Source organism: Astatotilapia calliptera, chromosome 22 (genome assembly GCF_900246225.1).
Source record: "Astatotilapia calliptera chromosome 22, fAstCal1.2, whole genome shotgun sequence".
Lineage (NCBI taxonomy): Eukaryota > Metazoa > Chordata > Actinopteri > Cichliformes > Cichlidae > Astatotilapia > Astatotilapia calliptera.
Genome location: NC_039322.1, coordinates 14,850,850 through 14,869,675, shown reverse-complemented (window position 1 = coordinate 14,869,675; position 18,826 = coordinate 14,850,850). Strand labels below are relative to the sequence as shown.

Genomic DNA, 18,826 nt, shown 5'->3' with positions numbered 1-18,826 from the left:
CTAAAAAGAGGAAGTTTTATTTCCTGATGCGAGCTTTTATGCATCTGCTCACTGCCTCGTCATGTGAATGTAATTTACGACCAGCTGCAACCACACAAACTAGGCTTCCCGTATGAGAGTTGCACATGGTGAAAGTTAAATGATGAAAATACCCCTGCGTGTGGAGGGAAATACGTGCGAAATGAAAACGTTTCAGAATAAACTGATAGAAATGAAACTGATTTTGTAGTTCAGGGAGATTTTTTTATAATTAATCACGACTTTGAATCATATTTTGACGTACTGTAGCTGTTAGCTGAAATGAGAAAAGGGCACATGAGCTTAATTTATTATTCTGCCACAACCAAAAGCAAAATCCAGATTTACTGCCTAATGATGCTAATTTAAATCGAATTACACAGGGTCAGAGCGAGTCTGTTTTGAAAGCTGCAGTTTAATCATCAGGGCTCTTTGCCTTCAAACATGCTGTGGATTTGTAGAAAACTAAAAGAGGCGTATTAAAAAATGCTCTTTCTTTCTGGATTCTTGTTTTGAACGTCAAGCCAGAACTCTTGATCATTCTTGTTCAAATGTTTTTCTTTTATTCTTGAATTTGACGTGAACTTCCTCACGTCTTGTTTTTGTATACAAGTGGAAACAACCACCGGATGCACCATGATCCAGTCATTCAATCTGATGTGGTCTGTGTTGTATCTGTGCGGGTCCCCAAAAAGTATACTGGTCCTTTCAGTGCAGAGGAGCAGCTTCTCTACTCTGACATGCAGCAGCCATTCATCTAAAATGTGACTTTTTCTAACAACTACTGGGATACAAAAGAGAGAAGAGTTGTAAGACTACCACAAATAACCGCAAGAAGATGACAGGTTCTCCTTTTCCTCTCATGCTTGTTGTATTTACTTCTTGAGTGTACTTGGTAAAGTTGTATGTAAATAAAGCTGTGGATTCTTAGCTCTGACAGGTTGGGGAATCAATCCCAGCAAGAAAGACTGATGGATCAGCCGATCAGTGAATTCCCTGCTGCACATCCTGCTGTCAGATCTCATGGGGCATGCTGTTTGATCCATTTTAGCTTGCAAGTAGTTGCCTCTGCAAGACACTTTGCAACCCACCCAACCTGAGCTTCTCCATTTCAGGCTGCTTATGCTTCTTCTGTGAGGTGATCCTGTTGCTGACTTTTGAATGTCCAGAAGCCATACAAGAAAAAGTAAATTACTGAATTGCTTCATTCACCCAGTCACACCCACATTCATCCATCATCATTTTTTTCTATACCTAACCACCTTGTTTAAGATTCATACACACACTTTTATATAGGCAGCCCAGGGTACAACATCGAGCACACTTCGACATATAGACGAGAAGAGCCAAGGATCAAACCTTCAGATTAGTAGAAGACTGCCTCTTTCTGCCTCCTGAGCCACAAACACATTTAGTCCTTATTACATCTTGAACAACACATTATAGATATGTTTTTCATGGTTCTTGGGTCTAAGGTGTCCACTGCCTAAGAGGCATTTTAAGTGCATTTTCAGAGATGCAAAAAGGGTCAATGTGAGACCACAATTTAAAACAAACATAAAAAGGAAAAAAATCCACATAGAATTTTTTTTATATGTTAGTGTGCTCTGCTTATTTTTGTGCATTGACCAATTAAAGTGTTATTAGCAGATGCGAGCTGATGCTGTTGATGATTGTACATTTGTTGGTAAATAAATAGCGTGCCACAAAATCCTCTTAAGAAGACAAACGGATCAGAATGTAAAGAACAGATGTGAGCTGATCATCATCGACTGCAACGTGAATAAGTGGATAGTAAACCAAGAGAAGAGGGATTAGTGGTTTGGAGACTGTGGCTATATACCGTGATCTGCTGGTCACCAAGTTTTTAGCCGTCTTCGCTCTCATTTCCTGTCAGCTTTCTGTACAATATTGTAAAAACCCAAAGGCATGGCAGCGGTCTGCACAGCGGAGAGCTGCAATGACGAAACTATATGAAGAGAACTGGACAGAAGGACATTATGCAACGTGGAGATCTGAGGTGGCCTTTGCTATTTTTGGTCTCCATCTCTGATCCGGCCTCTTCCTGAATGCCCGGTTGGACGGAGATTTGCTGATGAATGCAGGTTCCTTAAGGTAGCAGATGGTAAGTTCCTGACTCAGCACAAGCTCTTCTTCGTTGGTGATTGTGCATGTTTTGCATCATTACATCTCACAATCATGCAGCTGAGCGGAGAGGGAATTCAACCCCCGACTCAAACACCTGATCGTTTTGTTGGCTTTCGCTGAATCCGGCGGGAGTGCTTTCAAATTTCAGCAAGTTCTTTGCAAAGTACAATTAAGAGTGAGGGCAGCGTAGGTGGCTGTTAGCAACTAAAACTCAAAATGCAGAAAATCATTTACACCTGTTATGTTTTCCCAGTTTACAGTCGACTGAAGGAGATTTATTCAGTTACAGAAGGGAAAGGAAAACATCGAATCATCTTGCCTCTTTAGCAAGTTTAAATCAGGGAACATGTTATAGTCCACCTCTAATAGTTAACACCAAATAATGATAATAATTTTGAATCTGCTTCTCTGGCTGCTCGGGAACCTGTGTCACTTCTCATTTTCAGTCTAGCCCCTCCTAAACAATGCAGAACAGCTTGTTATGTAATTGAACCGACCATTGAAAAACAGGATTTTTATAATTATAGTGAGACTATAATTAGTTTATTAAATCTAACCATGCAAGTGTCGATTAGTCTTAATTATTGGTTCAATAAATGCATTTAGCTGCTTAAAGTCTCTGCAGAGCTTTTTCTGTTTTGGACATGAAACAGTTGTTTACTGTGATGATGATATTGCTACACTAGTTCTTCGTACTTTCCCGCCTGGTCCCAAAATTTAGCTTCTACCACACTTATAAACAGAAATGACTCTGTTGTTCCAGATCACACTAAACACTTCTCTAACCCTACACGGGTTACTTCAAAAAACGACTTATATACCCCCTGGGATAATTATTGGAGGTCAAGTAATAAATAAAATAACTGAATTAGGAAACACTTAATGTGGGAACTTGATCAATGAAACATTCAAGATGACAATCTTTACTGACATACAAGCAAGCAATGTATGGAAATAAAAACACAGACCTTTGACTTTCGATTCAAAGTCTCACCAAAAATCAAAAATAAAATTGAACTAGTTTTTTCTACATATTCTAAGGCCAAAAAATTGGCCAACATAAACATAAAAGGCAGTGAGAGATAAACAGTTACACAGTTTCTTCTGGATTTTAAGCTGTAATATCACGAGACGTTCTGAACTAAGTCAAATACCAGAAAAAAACATTAAAATTTAAATTTTACTCTTAGATTTTAATTGGAATTTAAGGAAAATGAAAACCTCGGTTAAGTATTGCCACCACGGTATGTAACAAGTAGCACTGCTGCCTCACAGAAACAACATTGTGCCTCATGGCTTTAGCTCCACATGTGAGGAAAAAAAATAATCCTTGTGTTCGAAGCAGCACGCAAACATCAGTCCACTGTATGAATGAATGGGAAATTACATGAATGGGCACCTTATTCATACTTTTGTAGCCTGCTTTCTTTGAAAGGCCTGCTTTTCCCGCTTTACATTAACATACAAAATTGTCTCCAGTTGTCAAGACAACAACTTAAAAGACAAAGCTCAAGGTTGCAGTTTAGTAACAGCAGCAGTTACAGTCCTGCTTGTTACAATAAACCTGATTTTCTAAGAGTGGCCATACAAGGTTTGGTTGATTTGCTGAGTTTTTGAGTCAAACTTGCATTAAATTTTAATACTAAGCTGTACATTTACATTTCCCACCTGCTAGAATGATATAGTGTGATACAGGGAACAGCTGTGGGCAAACTGAGTCTGATGTGGAAAAGAAAGCATGGTCATTACACCGTCTCATGGACCTTGACCAATCAACTGTTAGAAATCCCACCTTTCCTAATGTCCCTCCTTTTTCAGGAGTCTTACATTAGTTTTAAACTGGATGAACAGCCACAGTGTTACAACCACAGAAGAACTTGTGGTTAATGTCTTAATCAAACTTTTAAGAAGCCTCCAATGGGGCAAAAGAGTTAAAAAGATATTCCTTTATTTCCAAGTGTGAGTGCTGAAATTCATCCCCATCTGGTGTTACACATAAATCTCTGCATTTGGCTGACCTGTGCCTGCCTCCCGTCATCCAGTGCACTGTGTTGGATGGAGTCCAGGAGCTAGTGCATATAATCCCCCAGCATGCACCAAGCGCCCGCGTGTCCGCAGCCAGGTTGTTGTTGCCATGAGGACAGCGGAACAACAGGAGGACTGAGCTACTGCATCGCGCTTCCCTCAGAGTTTCAGTTTGAGGAATGGGAGCATGAAGCTTTTTTTTTTGGTGATGTGTTTGATTGCTCCGGGAAGTTTCTTGGTACATTTGGATTGGATTTTTGATCAGCACTGACGTAAGGAGGAACTGATAGACTGGCACATCTACTTTGGGTTTTTTTTAGTTCTGTTTTCTTCTATTGGTATAAAAGTAGAACAATATAAAACAGAACAATAAAAAAAAGAACAAAGAGCACAAGAAAAGTCATTTGCATGTAAAAATGGAGCTATTACAATGATGAACCCATCAGTCTGAAGAGAAGGTGAGTTGGCTGCTTGCTTTTCCTTTGATTTCTTTACAAACTACTGCAACTCCCTTTTTTGCACCACCATCCTGAGTTTTTTAAACTGCCAAGGCACACCTGTAAACTATTCTCAGTCTCAAGCATGTGCCCTCCCAGAGGAATTCAGGAGGAGTACTCCTCCGTGATTCAATGCCACCGGGAGCTGCCGTCACCACCAGCAATCAGACTCCGCTCCCAAGATCCACGCAGACACCAGTGCTGATGTAAAATTACCTGAAAAGTAGATGCATGCACTCCACTGTGGCGTCTTTATATGGATGTATCATGTGGAAAATGACTGAGGAAATTCTAAGAAAGCAAAGATGACAAGAGTAAAATCAGGATCAGAATCAGCAGGAATGTGAAAATCAGTGCGGCAAATGAACCTTTTTAGGTCCAGCACATACGAGTACTTTCTTATCTGCAGTCACTTTTGTGAGAGATGTCACAAACATAATGGACATCGTTCTTTCTTTCACACCATCTCTTCTCTTACATGTGCCACGCTCTGTGCAGCTCAGCACAACAACGTGTGAGCCGAGCTGCCAAAACAGAGGGTGGCTTCACACTTGAAGGTGTTGCTTTTTTTTTATCTCTCTCTCTTTCTCGTGCTCTTGGGAATCCAAACAGCACATTTTCTGATGAGCTGCAACGTTCGTCGTATTTACCGACATGCAACCAAAGTTTAACAGTAATACAACTGTTTACATGTTCACATGTTCAGCCACAGAGCCACCATTATGTGTTTACTGGCAACACATTAAGACACTACCTTGGCAATACTTATGCACCAAGCCTGTGGACAGTGTTTCCTCTAGGCACCGAAATGCTTTTGCTTTTTCCGCCACCTACTGGCGGATGTGGCAAAGTAAAATAGAAATACATAAAACGAGCTTATGATGATTTGAGATTGAAAAAATTTTAGTAGCTGTAATAGGCGTCCTTCCAGTCATGCATGTCTCTGTTATGTGATCACAGTTCTAGGAATAATAAGATCATGACCTTTGTTTTCCATAACTACTGGCACTATGTTTGCTACTGTCTTCAATTATGTAATGTCTGATTGACAACCTTTGCACAGCAGACTATTGTATTTTCTGTGTTTTGTGAAAGCTTTGCGAGACTTTCTGTTACAAACATCTTAAAGAAAATTATAAATAATCAGAATTATTTGTGATCCATAATTCAGCGGCTCTGAACTTTACTAAACCTTTGCCAAAAAAAATTAAAAAGACACTGACGTAAAGTACAGCCACCTTCTAATCAGCTTTCACCAGTCCTTCTTTACAAACTTTGTAAATAATAAACCTTAAATGAGTTCCATCATTTGTAGAAACTGAAGAATGTGCACAATAATAACAATAATAATAATTTAAAAATCTAAAATAGTCATTGTAATACTGGCCAGGGAGTATGTGCTACTCTCACATTATAATCTTGCCCAGAGAGGCATGTAACCGAGGAACTACAGATAACTCTCGTACGTGATGCCTCATGTGGTGCCGGTTTACTCTTTCTCCCTCTATCCACAAAAATCAAACAAAAACAGTGAGCGTGCAATCTGCTCTTGTTTTTCTGGGTGTAATTTATTCCGAGTAGAGCTTTGAAGCTGAAATAAAATTATCCACAGGACTGCAGCCTCTTAGAGGAGAGGTGCACCGTGCTTTTGCACGAGCAACCTGGAAGGGGCAATTCAGGTCAGCGTGATGCAACTTTTGTCTGGTAACACTCAACAGATAAAGGAGAAGCGGTGAAGCGATAATCTCATACAGAGATGGATTCTGTTGAATGAACTGCAGTATCGGTTCACCGAGAAGTTAAAATCTTAATTTAATATCTTTATTTTGTCGTTGGTTGTTCACATTAGAGGGGAATGTGTTTCTTAAACTAATCCACAGTGTGGAGGTTTGTCCCTGAGCTTTGAGAACTGTAACAAAATAATGAGCTCAAATTTTCAACTCCCAGCCTCCCTCAGTGAATCGCTCAGGTGTCGAGGTTTCAGACGGATGATTTTGGAGAGCACTTCAGATGTGAATCTGGCTTAAATGTCACATCAGTGAGGATAAAGGAGAAAAATGATGAAACTGATGAATGAAAGGTATTATATGAGCTGAAATTATTAACACTTAAAGTCAGTCAAAAGCACATTTCCCAATATTTGTAGGTCTACAAATAAAGGAAACTCTATCAGAACACATGAGGTCCTGTAAGGTATATTTTTAAATCTTGTGTGAAATAAACGACAAAATATCACCTTACAAGGCTTCAGGGGTACGAGCTGTTTCCATATACACCTCCTGTTTGTCAAGCAAAAGGATCACATTATTAAATAGTGGGTTTAGTTATGATTCAACAAACTTTTGCCACGTGTAAGAAATTGTTATTTTTCTATATACATTAAAGGTCTTTGTTTAATGTTATTATGGCTTGGATTTAAAATTATAAATCTTTTTCTCCACATTCATCTTTTTTGGCTTATCTAGTCAAAATGCATGATCATGCAGGAGAGATCATTTTTCCCATAGAAGACCACAAATCGTATTAATTGTGTTCTCTTCATATTTGGGGGAAGGGGGGGGGGGGGGGGGGAGACGGTGGTGGTGTCTAAAACGCTTAGACAAGCAAATTAATAAGTGCTTGGCAACCATATTGCCACTTAACTGAGGATAAGTGGCTTCTTTCAGCATCGTGACTGAATCAAATATTCACATTTGCTGTTTATCCTAATTAGAGCCATTTAGTTAATCTTCTAGAGAGGGAGCTGGAATGGAGATGAGCAGAGAAAGAGCTGAATATCAAGTTTTATTAAAAACACACACACACACAAACAACAAAAACACAAAAACTGTTGGAGCCCGCCTGACACTATACTTAATGTTGTGTAGGAACAACGTTAAATCTTTTAGCCATGGAATTATGAGAGTGGGGAAGCTTTGTCTCCTTCCACTGAAGTGGGGCACTTTAATACTTTCCTTGTTGGTGTAAATTCTCCAGGCACATAGATCTCAAAGGGCCTCGGGAGCTTTAGAGAGTAAATCAAAGAATGAGGATCAAATTAACATCTGCCACATTCATCGCTTGTGTTAAACAGGTTTTGTAAATTAAAGTGTATTGTATGTAGAGTTTAAACAGATTTAAAGTCAGACAGGCATTAGATAAAGTTAATTTAACCCCATCAATGGATCTCTGCCACCATCCATCTGACAAGTTGACACCCAATTCCTCTTTGCTCTATTCCTAACTGGCAGTGGTGATACAAAAATAATCATTTACGAGTAAAGAAATGTATACAGAAAGACCCGTGACTCCTTTCACCTGTGATTCACTTTATCTATCCCCTCACTCGTGCACACAGGTCACCAGATGTTCGAGAGGAGCGCCGTCCACCAACGGCTGTGCTGGGGAGCTCTCTACCTGTTGGCAGCAGGGGTGGCACTGACATCTGAGACGCGTTGGCTGTGTCCGCCATCCTGCCACTGTAATGCTACGGTGCTGGAAGTCAACTGCTCTGGTGGCCAACTTACCAGAGTTCCTGATGGTCTCTCACAGGAAGCCAGGCTGCTAAACTTAACCCACAACACGCTTAAGACTTTGGTGCGTCAGCAGTTCCACACGTTGACACAGCTGTCGGACTTGGATTTAAGTGACAATCTTTTGGTAATAATTGAAGTGGAAGCCTTTCTTGGCTTGCAGAGTCTGAGAACTCTGCGCCTTTGTCGCAATCACCTGAAGATTATCCCAGTGGGAGCGTTTGCTGGCTTAACAAACCTCCAGTTACTGGATGTAAGCAGCAATCAGCTTCTTGTTTTCCTCGACTTTACTTTCAGTGAATTAACTTCCCTGCGGTTCATGAAAGCTGCAGATAATGACTTGGTTTATGTCTCTCATCAAGCTTTTACAGGACTAATCAGTCTGCAGGAGCTGCACCTTGATGGCTGCAACCTTACTGCTATGCCAATGGAAGCGCTCACACAACTTAGCGTGCTGAGAAGCCTTAGTTTTCACCGACTGGGCCTCACTACGCTGCCAAACTACTCTTTCCGCCACCTAGTCCACCTAAAGGAACTTGTCATTTCTCATTGCCCCTGGCTGGAGAGTCTGTCAGGGAACAGTCTCTTTGGCTTAAACCTCACATCACTAACCATTAAACACGGCAACCTAAGTGCCTTCCCCTACATCCCCTTACATCACCTTGTATATCTCGTATACCTTGACCTTTCTTTTAACCCCATCACCTACATTCATGCAAACCTTCTCGGAGACTTGCTCCGGCTCCAAGAGTTACATCTTGTTGGGGGATCGCTGCTTAGGATTGAAATCGGAGCATTCAGGGGTTTGGCCCACTTCAGATTGCTGAATGCATCCAGAAACCGTCTTACCACACTTGAGGTTGGAGCTTTTTATTCAGTGGACACCCTAAGAACTCTGGGGCTTGATAACAACCCACTGGCATGTGACTGCCGTTTGCTTTGGGTGGTGCAAAGGCGACTATACATGGACTTTGGTGAAAGTCCGCCAACTTGCATTACCTCAGTCCAGCTGCAGGGCTGGAATTTTCTGGATTTCCCTGAGGTTGAGCTGCCGGATTTGCTTACCTGTCGGCCACCTCGAATTCTTAACCGCAAAGCTCAGGTGTTGAAAGTAGATCAGGGACACACAGTGGTGTTTCACTGCAGTGCCGAAGGTGACCCTCTGCCATCTGTCAGATGGCTAAACCCACAGCTAAGATCTTTATCACCCATCGGCAGAGTACGAGCTCTGTCCAATGGCTCGCTGGAGGTTCGCTATGCTCAGCCTCAAGATAGTGGCAAGTATCTCTGTGTGGCATCAAACGCAGCGGGAAACGACAGCCTGCCCATTAGCCTTCATGTCCAAACCTTTCCATCATCTTCTAAGAAACCATTTCGTCTTAAAGGTTGGTCTGCCTTTCCATCTGCTGCTCCAGGTGTGAACGGAAATCAGAAACTCAATTTTGATGTAAAGACCCTACTGATAGCAGCAACCATAGGGTTTCTCTCGTTTTTCAGCTCTGTGAGTGTTTGTTTCATTTTCATGTTCTTCTGGAGTAAGGGCAAAGGTCAGATAAAACACACAGCCACAATCGCGTATGTGCCACGAAGCGCCATGTCGAGCAGTAATGGAGGGACAAGCAGCTATATGGAAACGGGGAGGTTTACCATGAAGCTGTTATGAGTCAATAAGCAAAGAATATATTCACCTGATATTAGTAGGTATCAGTGAATAAACTGCAAGATGCTTCAATTTATTTGTTTTTTGCTTGAATCTGATAATAATGAGCATGTTGTCTTAATTAATAATATTTTAAATTGCATTTAAGAAATGTGACCTGACAAACCATGATCATGTTTATCTTGCAACACAAAAAAATAAGGAAATGAGGATAAAATAAATTAAAGAGTAAACTTAAAATAACAATTACATTGGACTTCAGGTGGACTATTTGGACTGATGAGATATGGAGAATCTAACAATAGCGGTATTAACCTTATATTAAGGTTAATGTGCAGTTTATTATGCAGCTTCTTTTCTGTAGCATGTGATCTTTTCTTGATTAATTTCTGCACTGTTTATTATTTAATAAATGTGTGAAATGCAAGTTGGTTGTTTTTTGTTTTTTGTTTTTTACATTTTTCTATCCAAGAACTTACAAAAATTAAAGTGATTATGCTTTCACAAATTTGGTGTACTTACTTAAAAATTTACAGCACTACAGCATCCAGTGAGGAGCAGCACACACAGCACTTGGTTTAATGCGTCTAGATGTGAACTGCAAGGTTTAAAAAAATCTCCATAAGCAGTTTTGTACTTACATTGTGGGCGAGTAGACCGTAATACTTATCTTACCTTCACCGATGAGTGGAGCTGGCTGCATTAACTGACAGCTAAAACGGTAAGGGGTGGATATAACAATAAACAAATATAATAAATAAATGCGTAATAAATAAATGACTTTAACAGTAGATAGAGACTGCTGAGTAGTGCAGTCATTATCGTGCGCTAAAATTACAGAGTTGCCATGACAACGCATACGTTTCTCGGCGCAAAAGAAGACCTCGGTTTCATGAAACAGTTATACAATTTTTGAATAGAATATTTTCTAATAGAAGCTTCGCATTAACTGTGTAATTGATTATATTTTCCTATGTCAAGCCAAACAACTAAAATAAACTTTTAGTCCGCCCGCTAGCCCGGAAGTAGATCAACAGTCCCGGATATGGTTGCTTGCTAAATGAGAGCTAGCGGTCAGTTGTACATTTCATTTGTCAGTGTTTATCGTCTCTTATAAGAAAAATTATAAAGTATCCCTTGAATTTAAAAGGGTCTAAAAAATATGGGCACCAACATAAAATTAAGCAAATATACTGAGTAACGACGAGGTCAAAGAGGTTCCCGCAAAACGATCTATATCTTTTAGCGTAACATAACGAGCTAAGTAGCTTAGCATTGATTAGCATATTTTGAAACCACAATCATGAGCCTCGCAGTTGGCCGCGAACCCAGAAAGACTGCGGGAAACCGTATGTCCAAACTACTGGATGCTGAAGAAGAGGATGAGTTCTACAAGACCACTTACGGAGGCTTCAACGATGTGAGTAACCAAACTGATAAACAGAGCGCGATAATAAAGAGTTAGCATTAGCCGGCTCCAGTGTTAATAACTAGAGCCTGCAAAAAACAAAGTTTATTGTTTTTTGCAATGCCTGAAATACTGCTGCTCAATTTTGGGGAAATTGGTTCATACCTATTTGCTGCCCGACAATGAAGCCGGCAGCCAACTCACTTATTTATATTATTTACACATTAATACAACGGAAGAATTTAGTTTCTGCCAGGCTACTGACCATGCACTAGTACAGGAGACATCTCTCACTATTTTGAGACTGACATGACTGGGAGTGGGTCTCACTGATATAAATCAGACTCTCACAGCATTACACGATCCGGACCTTTTAGACAAGCCAGCACATCTTCACACGTTTATTTTAGTATTAAATCCTAATGAGAGTATCATATATGGCAGGGCCGCTGCATTATACTTCAATACTTTTAAAGAGTTTGTCAGGAAGCTCTTGACTAAAGGGTTATGTGCATCATGTAAACAGCAATTTTAAAAGCTATTTTAGTTTTATCATGTTCTTGTTAGGGCAGATCAATAAAATGTTTATTTATTTATATTTGTTGGGGTTTATTGGGTCTTGTATCATAAATTTAGTAGTGCATTGCTGAAAGCACTTACTTCCTCTCTACTAGGCTGAGGTTGTGGTTTAAAAGTTGATTAACTCTCACTGGTAATTGGGGAGTCGTGTTTGATTGTGATTTTTAACAGTAACCATTCCTGCCATCATTTCCGTAGTAATGTTGAAAAACAATCTCATCAGATTTTGGATTTTGACAAGAGCGAAAACTGAGTGTGAAAGCGAAGCTGTCGATTTTACCAGTCGATCTGTGTTCCTACCCTCGCTATGACCACGAGCTGTGGGTAAGAACGAGATTGCAAATGCAAGCGTCAGAAATCAGTTTCCTCCAAATGGTGTCTGGGCTCGGCTTTAGAGAAAGAATGAGGAGCTCAGTGATTTGAGTATAGCGTCTACTTTACATATCAGAAGGAGCCGGTTGGGGTGGGTCAAGAATTGGAATATGATGCCTCCCAGGGGAGGTGTTTTGAGTGTGTATTAGCAGGAGGTAGCCCTGGAGCAGACCCAGTAGAGGGAGGTCTGGGGCTTCTCTACTTAGACTGCTGTGCCTATGACCTGGACATGGATTAGCAGCACAAAATGGAAAGATAGATGGAGAAAGCTCTTCATCAGGCTGGGGTTCTCACATCTGAGAGTACAGTTTTGGAACTATAAGAGAAATGAGGTGAATTAAAAGGACACATCTAAAAATGAGTGCGTCTTGCCACTGTTCATTCGAAATGGTGACCGTGACTTAGTTTAGAGCTGGCCTTACAATTATAGTTTGAACACCAGCTGTAAACAGAGCTTAGATGATGCCAGCTTTTCCCGCTTCACGCTTGAAGAGAGAAGAAAGTTGTGTGATATTGTTTGTCAGAACATTTGATGCTGTAGCAATCTCACACGTTATGGTTTGCTTTTGAAGATGCTAATTTGTTTCCTCAATTTACAGTGTGGCTAATTTTCTTCAAACAGCTGCTGGTTCAGGGGTCACCTTGTGTAGGGGGATTTGGCAGCGGCAGCTCTGGCAGTTCTGACAAGAGTGGCTTCATAAAAAAATCACAAACAGATCCTGAGATGCCTCAGTCATCTCTGCTGGGACTTTGATAAAGCACTGTGAACGTGCCTGTGTGTGCAAACGCTTCCTTTATCTGTTCAGTTTTCAGGGATATTTTTGTCTTGTGCTGCTTTCTAAATCTTTACTGTCGTTGGATGTTGGGTTTCAAAATGACCCACATTTATTTTAAGAAATGTGAAAATTCACATTGTTAGTGCACATAATGCATTTGTGTTATTTTATTTATCTTTGCACCTGGTTTGGGCTTAAGGCTGCTTGTTTGAGTTTTGTGATGTAGCTTTGACAATGAGGGGGAAACATCTTTATTAAAAATAAATAATCTGTTTATTACTGAATCTCTTAATGGGATGTGACTTTGCATACATAGCTACACACTTGCCAGATACAAAAGTGTAAGATTTTAATCAATAGGCCTGAAGACTACACTTAGAAAAAATGCAGAGGAAATTTGGTGTTTGGTGTCTTTGCTGGTATGTCTCGGATTACTTGCAGATGGTTTGTTCTGCTGTTCTTTTCTTTTCCTGATTTTTATTTATTGCTCCATTTGTTTGTCGTTCAGGAATCGGGAGATGATGAGTATCACGGAGAACATTCAGACACAGAGGACGAGGTTGACAGTGACTTCGACATCGATGAGGGTGACGAGCCGGACAGTGACCAGGAGGAGGACGCACCTCGAAGGAAAAGTCGGGTTGTCACCAAAGCTTACAAGGTAATGCAGGACCAATCAAACTTTGAGCTAAGCTGAATTTAATTGCCCTAATACCTTGTGTCATCATGTATCACTTTGCAGCGGACTTGAAAAACAAAGATGGAAACTATTTGTTTTTCCCTTTAAAAGAAAAGGAAAAGGAAAAGTACTATTTACCACCTTTTTTTAATCGCTGTGTTGTCCTTCAGCCCCACATGGGTACAGTTGCACACATGTGCTCCTTATCCCTCAGGTGAACAAGCTTTTTAGCAACTAATGGCCAAGTCGGACCACTAATGTCCCCATTATATTTTACACAGAAATACTCTTTTAAGTGGCTCTGTTTCTGTTTGTGCCTGTTTCACCTTTGCTGTTTCCTTTATCTGTGCCAGATATTCTAACATATAATTAATGATGTTTTATATTTTTATGGTAAAAGGAGTTAAGCCTCTTATCTCTGTCAGTTTCGCTGTTTTCCACATCATATTGGCATTAAGTATCTGCCTCAAGGCTTCTGCAGCAGTGAATCGGAGTACTCAGTGAGATTAGAAAAGTGGTATCTAAACAGTACATTATCCTTGGCTCACAGATGGGCCAAATCCTTTAAAAATCTATGAAGAGCTGAAGGACAAAATCATTGTAGGAAAGATTTTTGATTTAAAAATGTCATACTGACACATATAAATGACCTCAGTCAGTCAGCCGAAGGTTAAAACTGCTCTGCAGCTCCACAGAAGCCACTGGTTGTCAAATGACATGTATTAACATTTGTTAAAAACAAACTGATTTAAAAAAAATCCTTTAACATAACAGTTTGCATTGTTTTTAATATTAATATATTTTTTTATTTCCTGGCATGAACATGTTTAATGTGTGATTATAGCATAACATTTAATGTTTTTCATCTTCTTCCTCAAACTGAATGTCAGTGAAACAGATGCGAATTGAAAATGCTCTCTGTCTTTGTTTAATCCAAGGAACCAATAAAAGTGCCAAAACCCAAACCTAAAAGAACAGAGGAGCAGAAGAAGACGGAGAAAACTAAAGTGGAGCCAAAAAGGAGGATTCCACAAGAATTCCAAGATTTTGCAGAGAGTAAGATTTCTCTAAACCTCCTACTAATGCTTCCATAGTGTTTTCCTTTTATTTGAAAAGAAGGATGCATAAACCTCCCAGTTGTGTGCATTCAGTGAATGGATCATAATATTGTGGGAAAGTTACAAACATGTTTAAAAAGTTTTATTCAGCTGTTTTTTTTTTTTTAACACTGCATTTCTTAATTCTTGTGTAGCTCGGAAGTCTGTCCGACAGTCCACCAGTGAACATACACGAAAGACGAATCTGCGCTTACAAGAACGCCAGGACGCCCCGCGAAGGCGACGAGGCGCTCATCGTGACCGACCCCTCACCCAGGAAGAGCTGCTGGCTGAGGCGAAAATAACAGCCGAGATCAACATTCGATCACTTGGTGAGAACATGTTGGAGAGTTACTCTTTAAATATCTGCACAAACTTTGGGTAATTCAGGACTCTTGGTTATCTTTCCTGTTATGCAAAGAGAGAACCAATGTCGAGATTAGTGTGTCTTAGCAGAAACATAGAAAACAGAAATGATACCAGACAGAAAGCATCCTGTTAAGCACTCCAGGATGTGCGAGTACTGAGTATCACGTTGCCAGTTATGTAAGCTGAACATTATAATTATCTATTAATCAGGATTGGAAGAGCCCGTGATTGTAATGTAAATCAGTATAGTTCCACCAATACTTTACCTAAAGCTGTTTGTGCGGTATAACAAAACACATCAGTGTTGCTGATTTTTACTTCACGTCTTCAGAAAACTACGAACGTCTGGAGGCAGACAAGAAGAAACAAGTCCACAAGAAGCGGCGTTTTGAAGGACCAACCATCCGTTACCATTCAGTCCTTATGCCCCTCGTCTCAAACCCAGTCCTTAAAGAAGAAAATGTTGATGTTGAGGGGTACGTAGAAACTCGATGCTACCTGGTTTTTCTTTTGATTCTGTTTTGGAGTAATCTGCTGCTTAAACATTGACCGAACGGGGTCAGTTGGGTATTTTCTGTCGTTCTTTTCATATAAAAAGGGCAAACACAACAGCTTGATAATAAATGGCTTCACCCAACCACTAACTATGAGTGGAAAAAAAAGTTTTTGTATTATAATTCGTATTCTCTGAAAAATGGCCGAAAATCATAAATTCTGCCAGGACATGTAGACTTATGAGCACAACTGTCTGATAATTATGTTTAAAAACATATATTCTTGGTTTTGTCATATTCCCAAAGGTTGGACCAGGACGTTCCCCAGACTGCACCGCAGAATCCCACCACACCTTCCCAGCAGTCTGCCGGAGGCCTGTGCTCCCGCACTTATATAACATTCAGTGACGACGAAGCGTTTGAGGTCGCCTTCCCGCCAAGCTCCCAGACGAGTCCTCAAGTGCCCATCCAGGAGGTTTGTCCTGTTACCCACAAGGCCGCGCTGTACCGAGACCCAGTCACAGATATACCGTACGCTAACGCACGAGCCTTCCGCATCATCCGGGAAGCATACCGCAAATACGTGGCCGCTCATGGATTTCCGAACACTTCAGGAGGGTCGACGGTACTTGACTCTTCAGCAGCAAAGGGCGCCCGGCAGAAAATGGTTATGAAACAGAGTGCGGCTGCTACATAGATTAGTTTTAAAAAGAGGATAAAGGATTGGTTTCTGTTTGAAATTCTCAGTGAAATGATCGAAAACACTGTTTTTATTTCTGTCCTTACAGCTCACGAGGAGTCTAGTGGAAAAAACTGACATTTTGGGTTTGAGCTGTCACTGAGCTGCTAAAAGGAAAAAAAACAAACAGTAGTAGAACCAAAACAGCTGCCGCATGGCCTTAAAATGTAAAAAGTCTTATTTGTGAAGTCTGTGTGGAAATCAGCTGAAAAAGGCGTGCATCTGCACAGTGGCAGCTGTGATTGTTCTTTTTATTTAGTTTGTTTGTTTTAGATTTATGGGTTTTTTTTACTTTTGTGTTTGCAAATGTTCTCATCAAAAAAATAAATTTTGGGAACTTGTAATAATTGAGAGTTAAACGAGTTCTGCTTTATAATAAAAAATGGGACGTCTGCACAGCGGGAACCACAGGAAAAACTGGGAAAATAAGCCCATCATCATAAAATCCTCTTTGTTTTCACCAGGCTAAAATCCATTTAATCTGTCATGCCCGTCTTAATTTACAGTTTAGTATTTGGTTTTTTTTTTGTTTTTGAGTGATAGAAGGCAAAGAACTAAATGTCATGTTTTGGTTTTTAATTTTCAGTCCAGCACCGTAACTAAAAAAAACATCAGACTGTTAGGGAAAAACCTGGGCCCTGGAGTTTAATTAATTGTCTGCGTCTGACAAATCACTGAGACACTTTTAATTGATCAAAGCTTTAAATCCTCCCTCCTGTTATACATTTTAATTTTTAAACACAGAAGCAAGCATAAGATATTCTCTTTTATGGGTGAGAGCGAGGCAGTTTCTTCCACATTTATCTCCTGGTTCTTTCTTAATGTGTAGTCTGATAGTTTAAATTTTATTTTATTTCCTCTATCTGCCTCTATGCAGACAGGGCTGTCTCATCGAGCATTCAGAGTATATTCTAGTTCATCGTGAGGCTTTTATAAAAAAAAATTTTTCTCCTCTCTGAATTGTTAATGGCAGAAAATTGCTTGAGCTTCAGTCTCGAACAATACTGCTTTGCTGATCCCTTTGGGACCTTAAATTAGCTTTTCTATATTTATTCTCTGTGTGTAATCACAGAGAGACAGAGTAAGCCCTTAACACAGCTGAGTGCTTGACTAGTGTGAAACCTTTGACCCCTTCTACACCGAACTACTCCCCTGCACAATGTCCCATAGTCCCAGCACTCCTAAACCCCCCAAATACAATTAATTAAGTTTCAAGGCCTCAGATAATCAAAGGTTTCACATTTATTTTATTAGAAACAGCAATTTGTTTTGTTTTTTAGCTGTATCACAGGAGATTTACATTCAGCCTTCACCTGGGAGCAGAATCGATGACTGGTGAAGCCGTCTCTGATCTCGTTTGGAGTTTCAGGTTCAGGCAGATGCTTTGCCTTTGCAGGAAAACTTGTTTGTTTCAAGCAGATTCTTACCTGTGTTTCCAGTAAATGCCCTGATGATGTTGAGCACAGCATCTCTGAACAGTCTGTGTTCTGGTGCATAAGTAACCAGGCTTCTTTGTTTTCAGCTCATCTCAACTCTGCACAGCAGATATTACTGCATATTTGATTTGGCGTAGATTTTACACCAAATGCCCTTCACAAAGCTACACATCCATTTATCTGGGCTTGAAGCTGGCACTAGGAATACACTAGCGTCCTACCCCTTAGACTTGGTTTGTCTACTCCCAGTCTCAAGCTGTGGGTCATTTGTGTGTAAGTTTGAAAACCACTGACAACAAAACTCATTCATTTGCTTCTGTACTGACGCATTAGAGTAACCTGTGAACCTATGAGGTACTGATAGTTCAGAATGTGTAAATCTTTAATCGCCTGATGACATTCATTATAAAAATGTTTCAAAATTTTAATAATCTAAAAGCAGAACCTTAGTTATCTAGATAACGTGACAGAGCCAAATTCTACCACTGTAAGTATTAAATGCTGTGTTCTAATATTACACACTCTAACAACACTTTATTTGGTACACATTGCCAGTGCTGGTTTGACCCCCACCACCATCCTGCCCCCCCTTTGCTTTAATTCTTTTTGGCATAGATTCAACAAGATGCTGGAAACATTCCTCAGAGATTTTGGTCCATGTTGACATGACAAAATCACACAGTTACTGCAGATTTGTTGGCTGCACATCTATGATGTGAATCTCCTGTTCCACTAAATCCCAAATGTTCTCTGTTGGACCGAGATCGGGTGACTTGTTAGAATTTGCTAAGCTGTGTGAATTCTAGCCTTAGTTTCCTGTTCTTTAGCTGAAAGAAATGGCAGCTAGTGTGGTCCTCTGCTGCCTCAGCGTGCATTCAGAGATGCTCTTCTGCATTCCTTGGATGTCACGAGTGGTTGTGAGTTACTGCTGCCTTCCTATTGATTCAAAAACAGTGTGACCATTCTGCTTTGACCTCTGGCGTCAACACGTGGATATTTTGTCCTTTTTGGACCACT

At 40.2% G+C, this 18,826-nt stretch overlaps 2 protein-coding genes across 2 annotated transcripts; both read left to right on the top strand.

The window, feature by feature from the left end:
* The first annotated feature begins 4,131 nt into the window (after nt 1-4,131).
* On the top strand, nt 4,132-10,287 carry LOC113014110 (leucine-rich repeat and immunoglobulin-like domain-containing nogo receptor-interacting protein 1). The gene is made up of 2 exons (XM_026155429.1): nt 4,132-4,649; nt 8,026-10,287. Exon 2 carries the CDS (start codon nt 8,034-8,036, stop codon nt 9,861-9,863), a length of 1,830 nt encoding a protein of 609 aa, XP_026011214.1. The 5' UTR covers nt 4,132-4,649; nt 8,026-8,033; the 3' UTR covers nt 9,864-10,287.
* Nucleotides 10,288-10,746: 459 nt separating this feature from the next.
* On the top strand, nt 10,747-16,666 carry vps72a (vacuolar protein sorting 72 homolog a). The gene is made up of 6 exons (XM_026155430.1): nt 10,747-11,280; nt 13,504-13,656; nt 14,613-14,730; nt 14,927-15,103; nt 15,472-15,616; nt 15,941-16,666. Exons 1-6 carry the CDS (start codon nt 11,164-11,166, stop codon nt 16,329-16,331), a joined length of 1,101 nt encoding a protein of 366 aa, XP_026011215.1. The 5' UTR covers nt 10,747-11,163; the 3' UTR covers nt 16,332-16,666.
* The last annotated feature ends 2,160 nt before the right edge of the window (nt 16,667-18,826 follow it).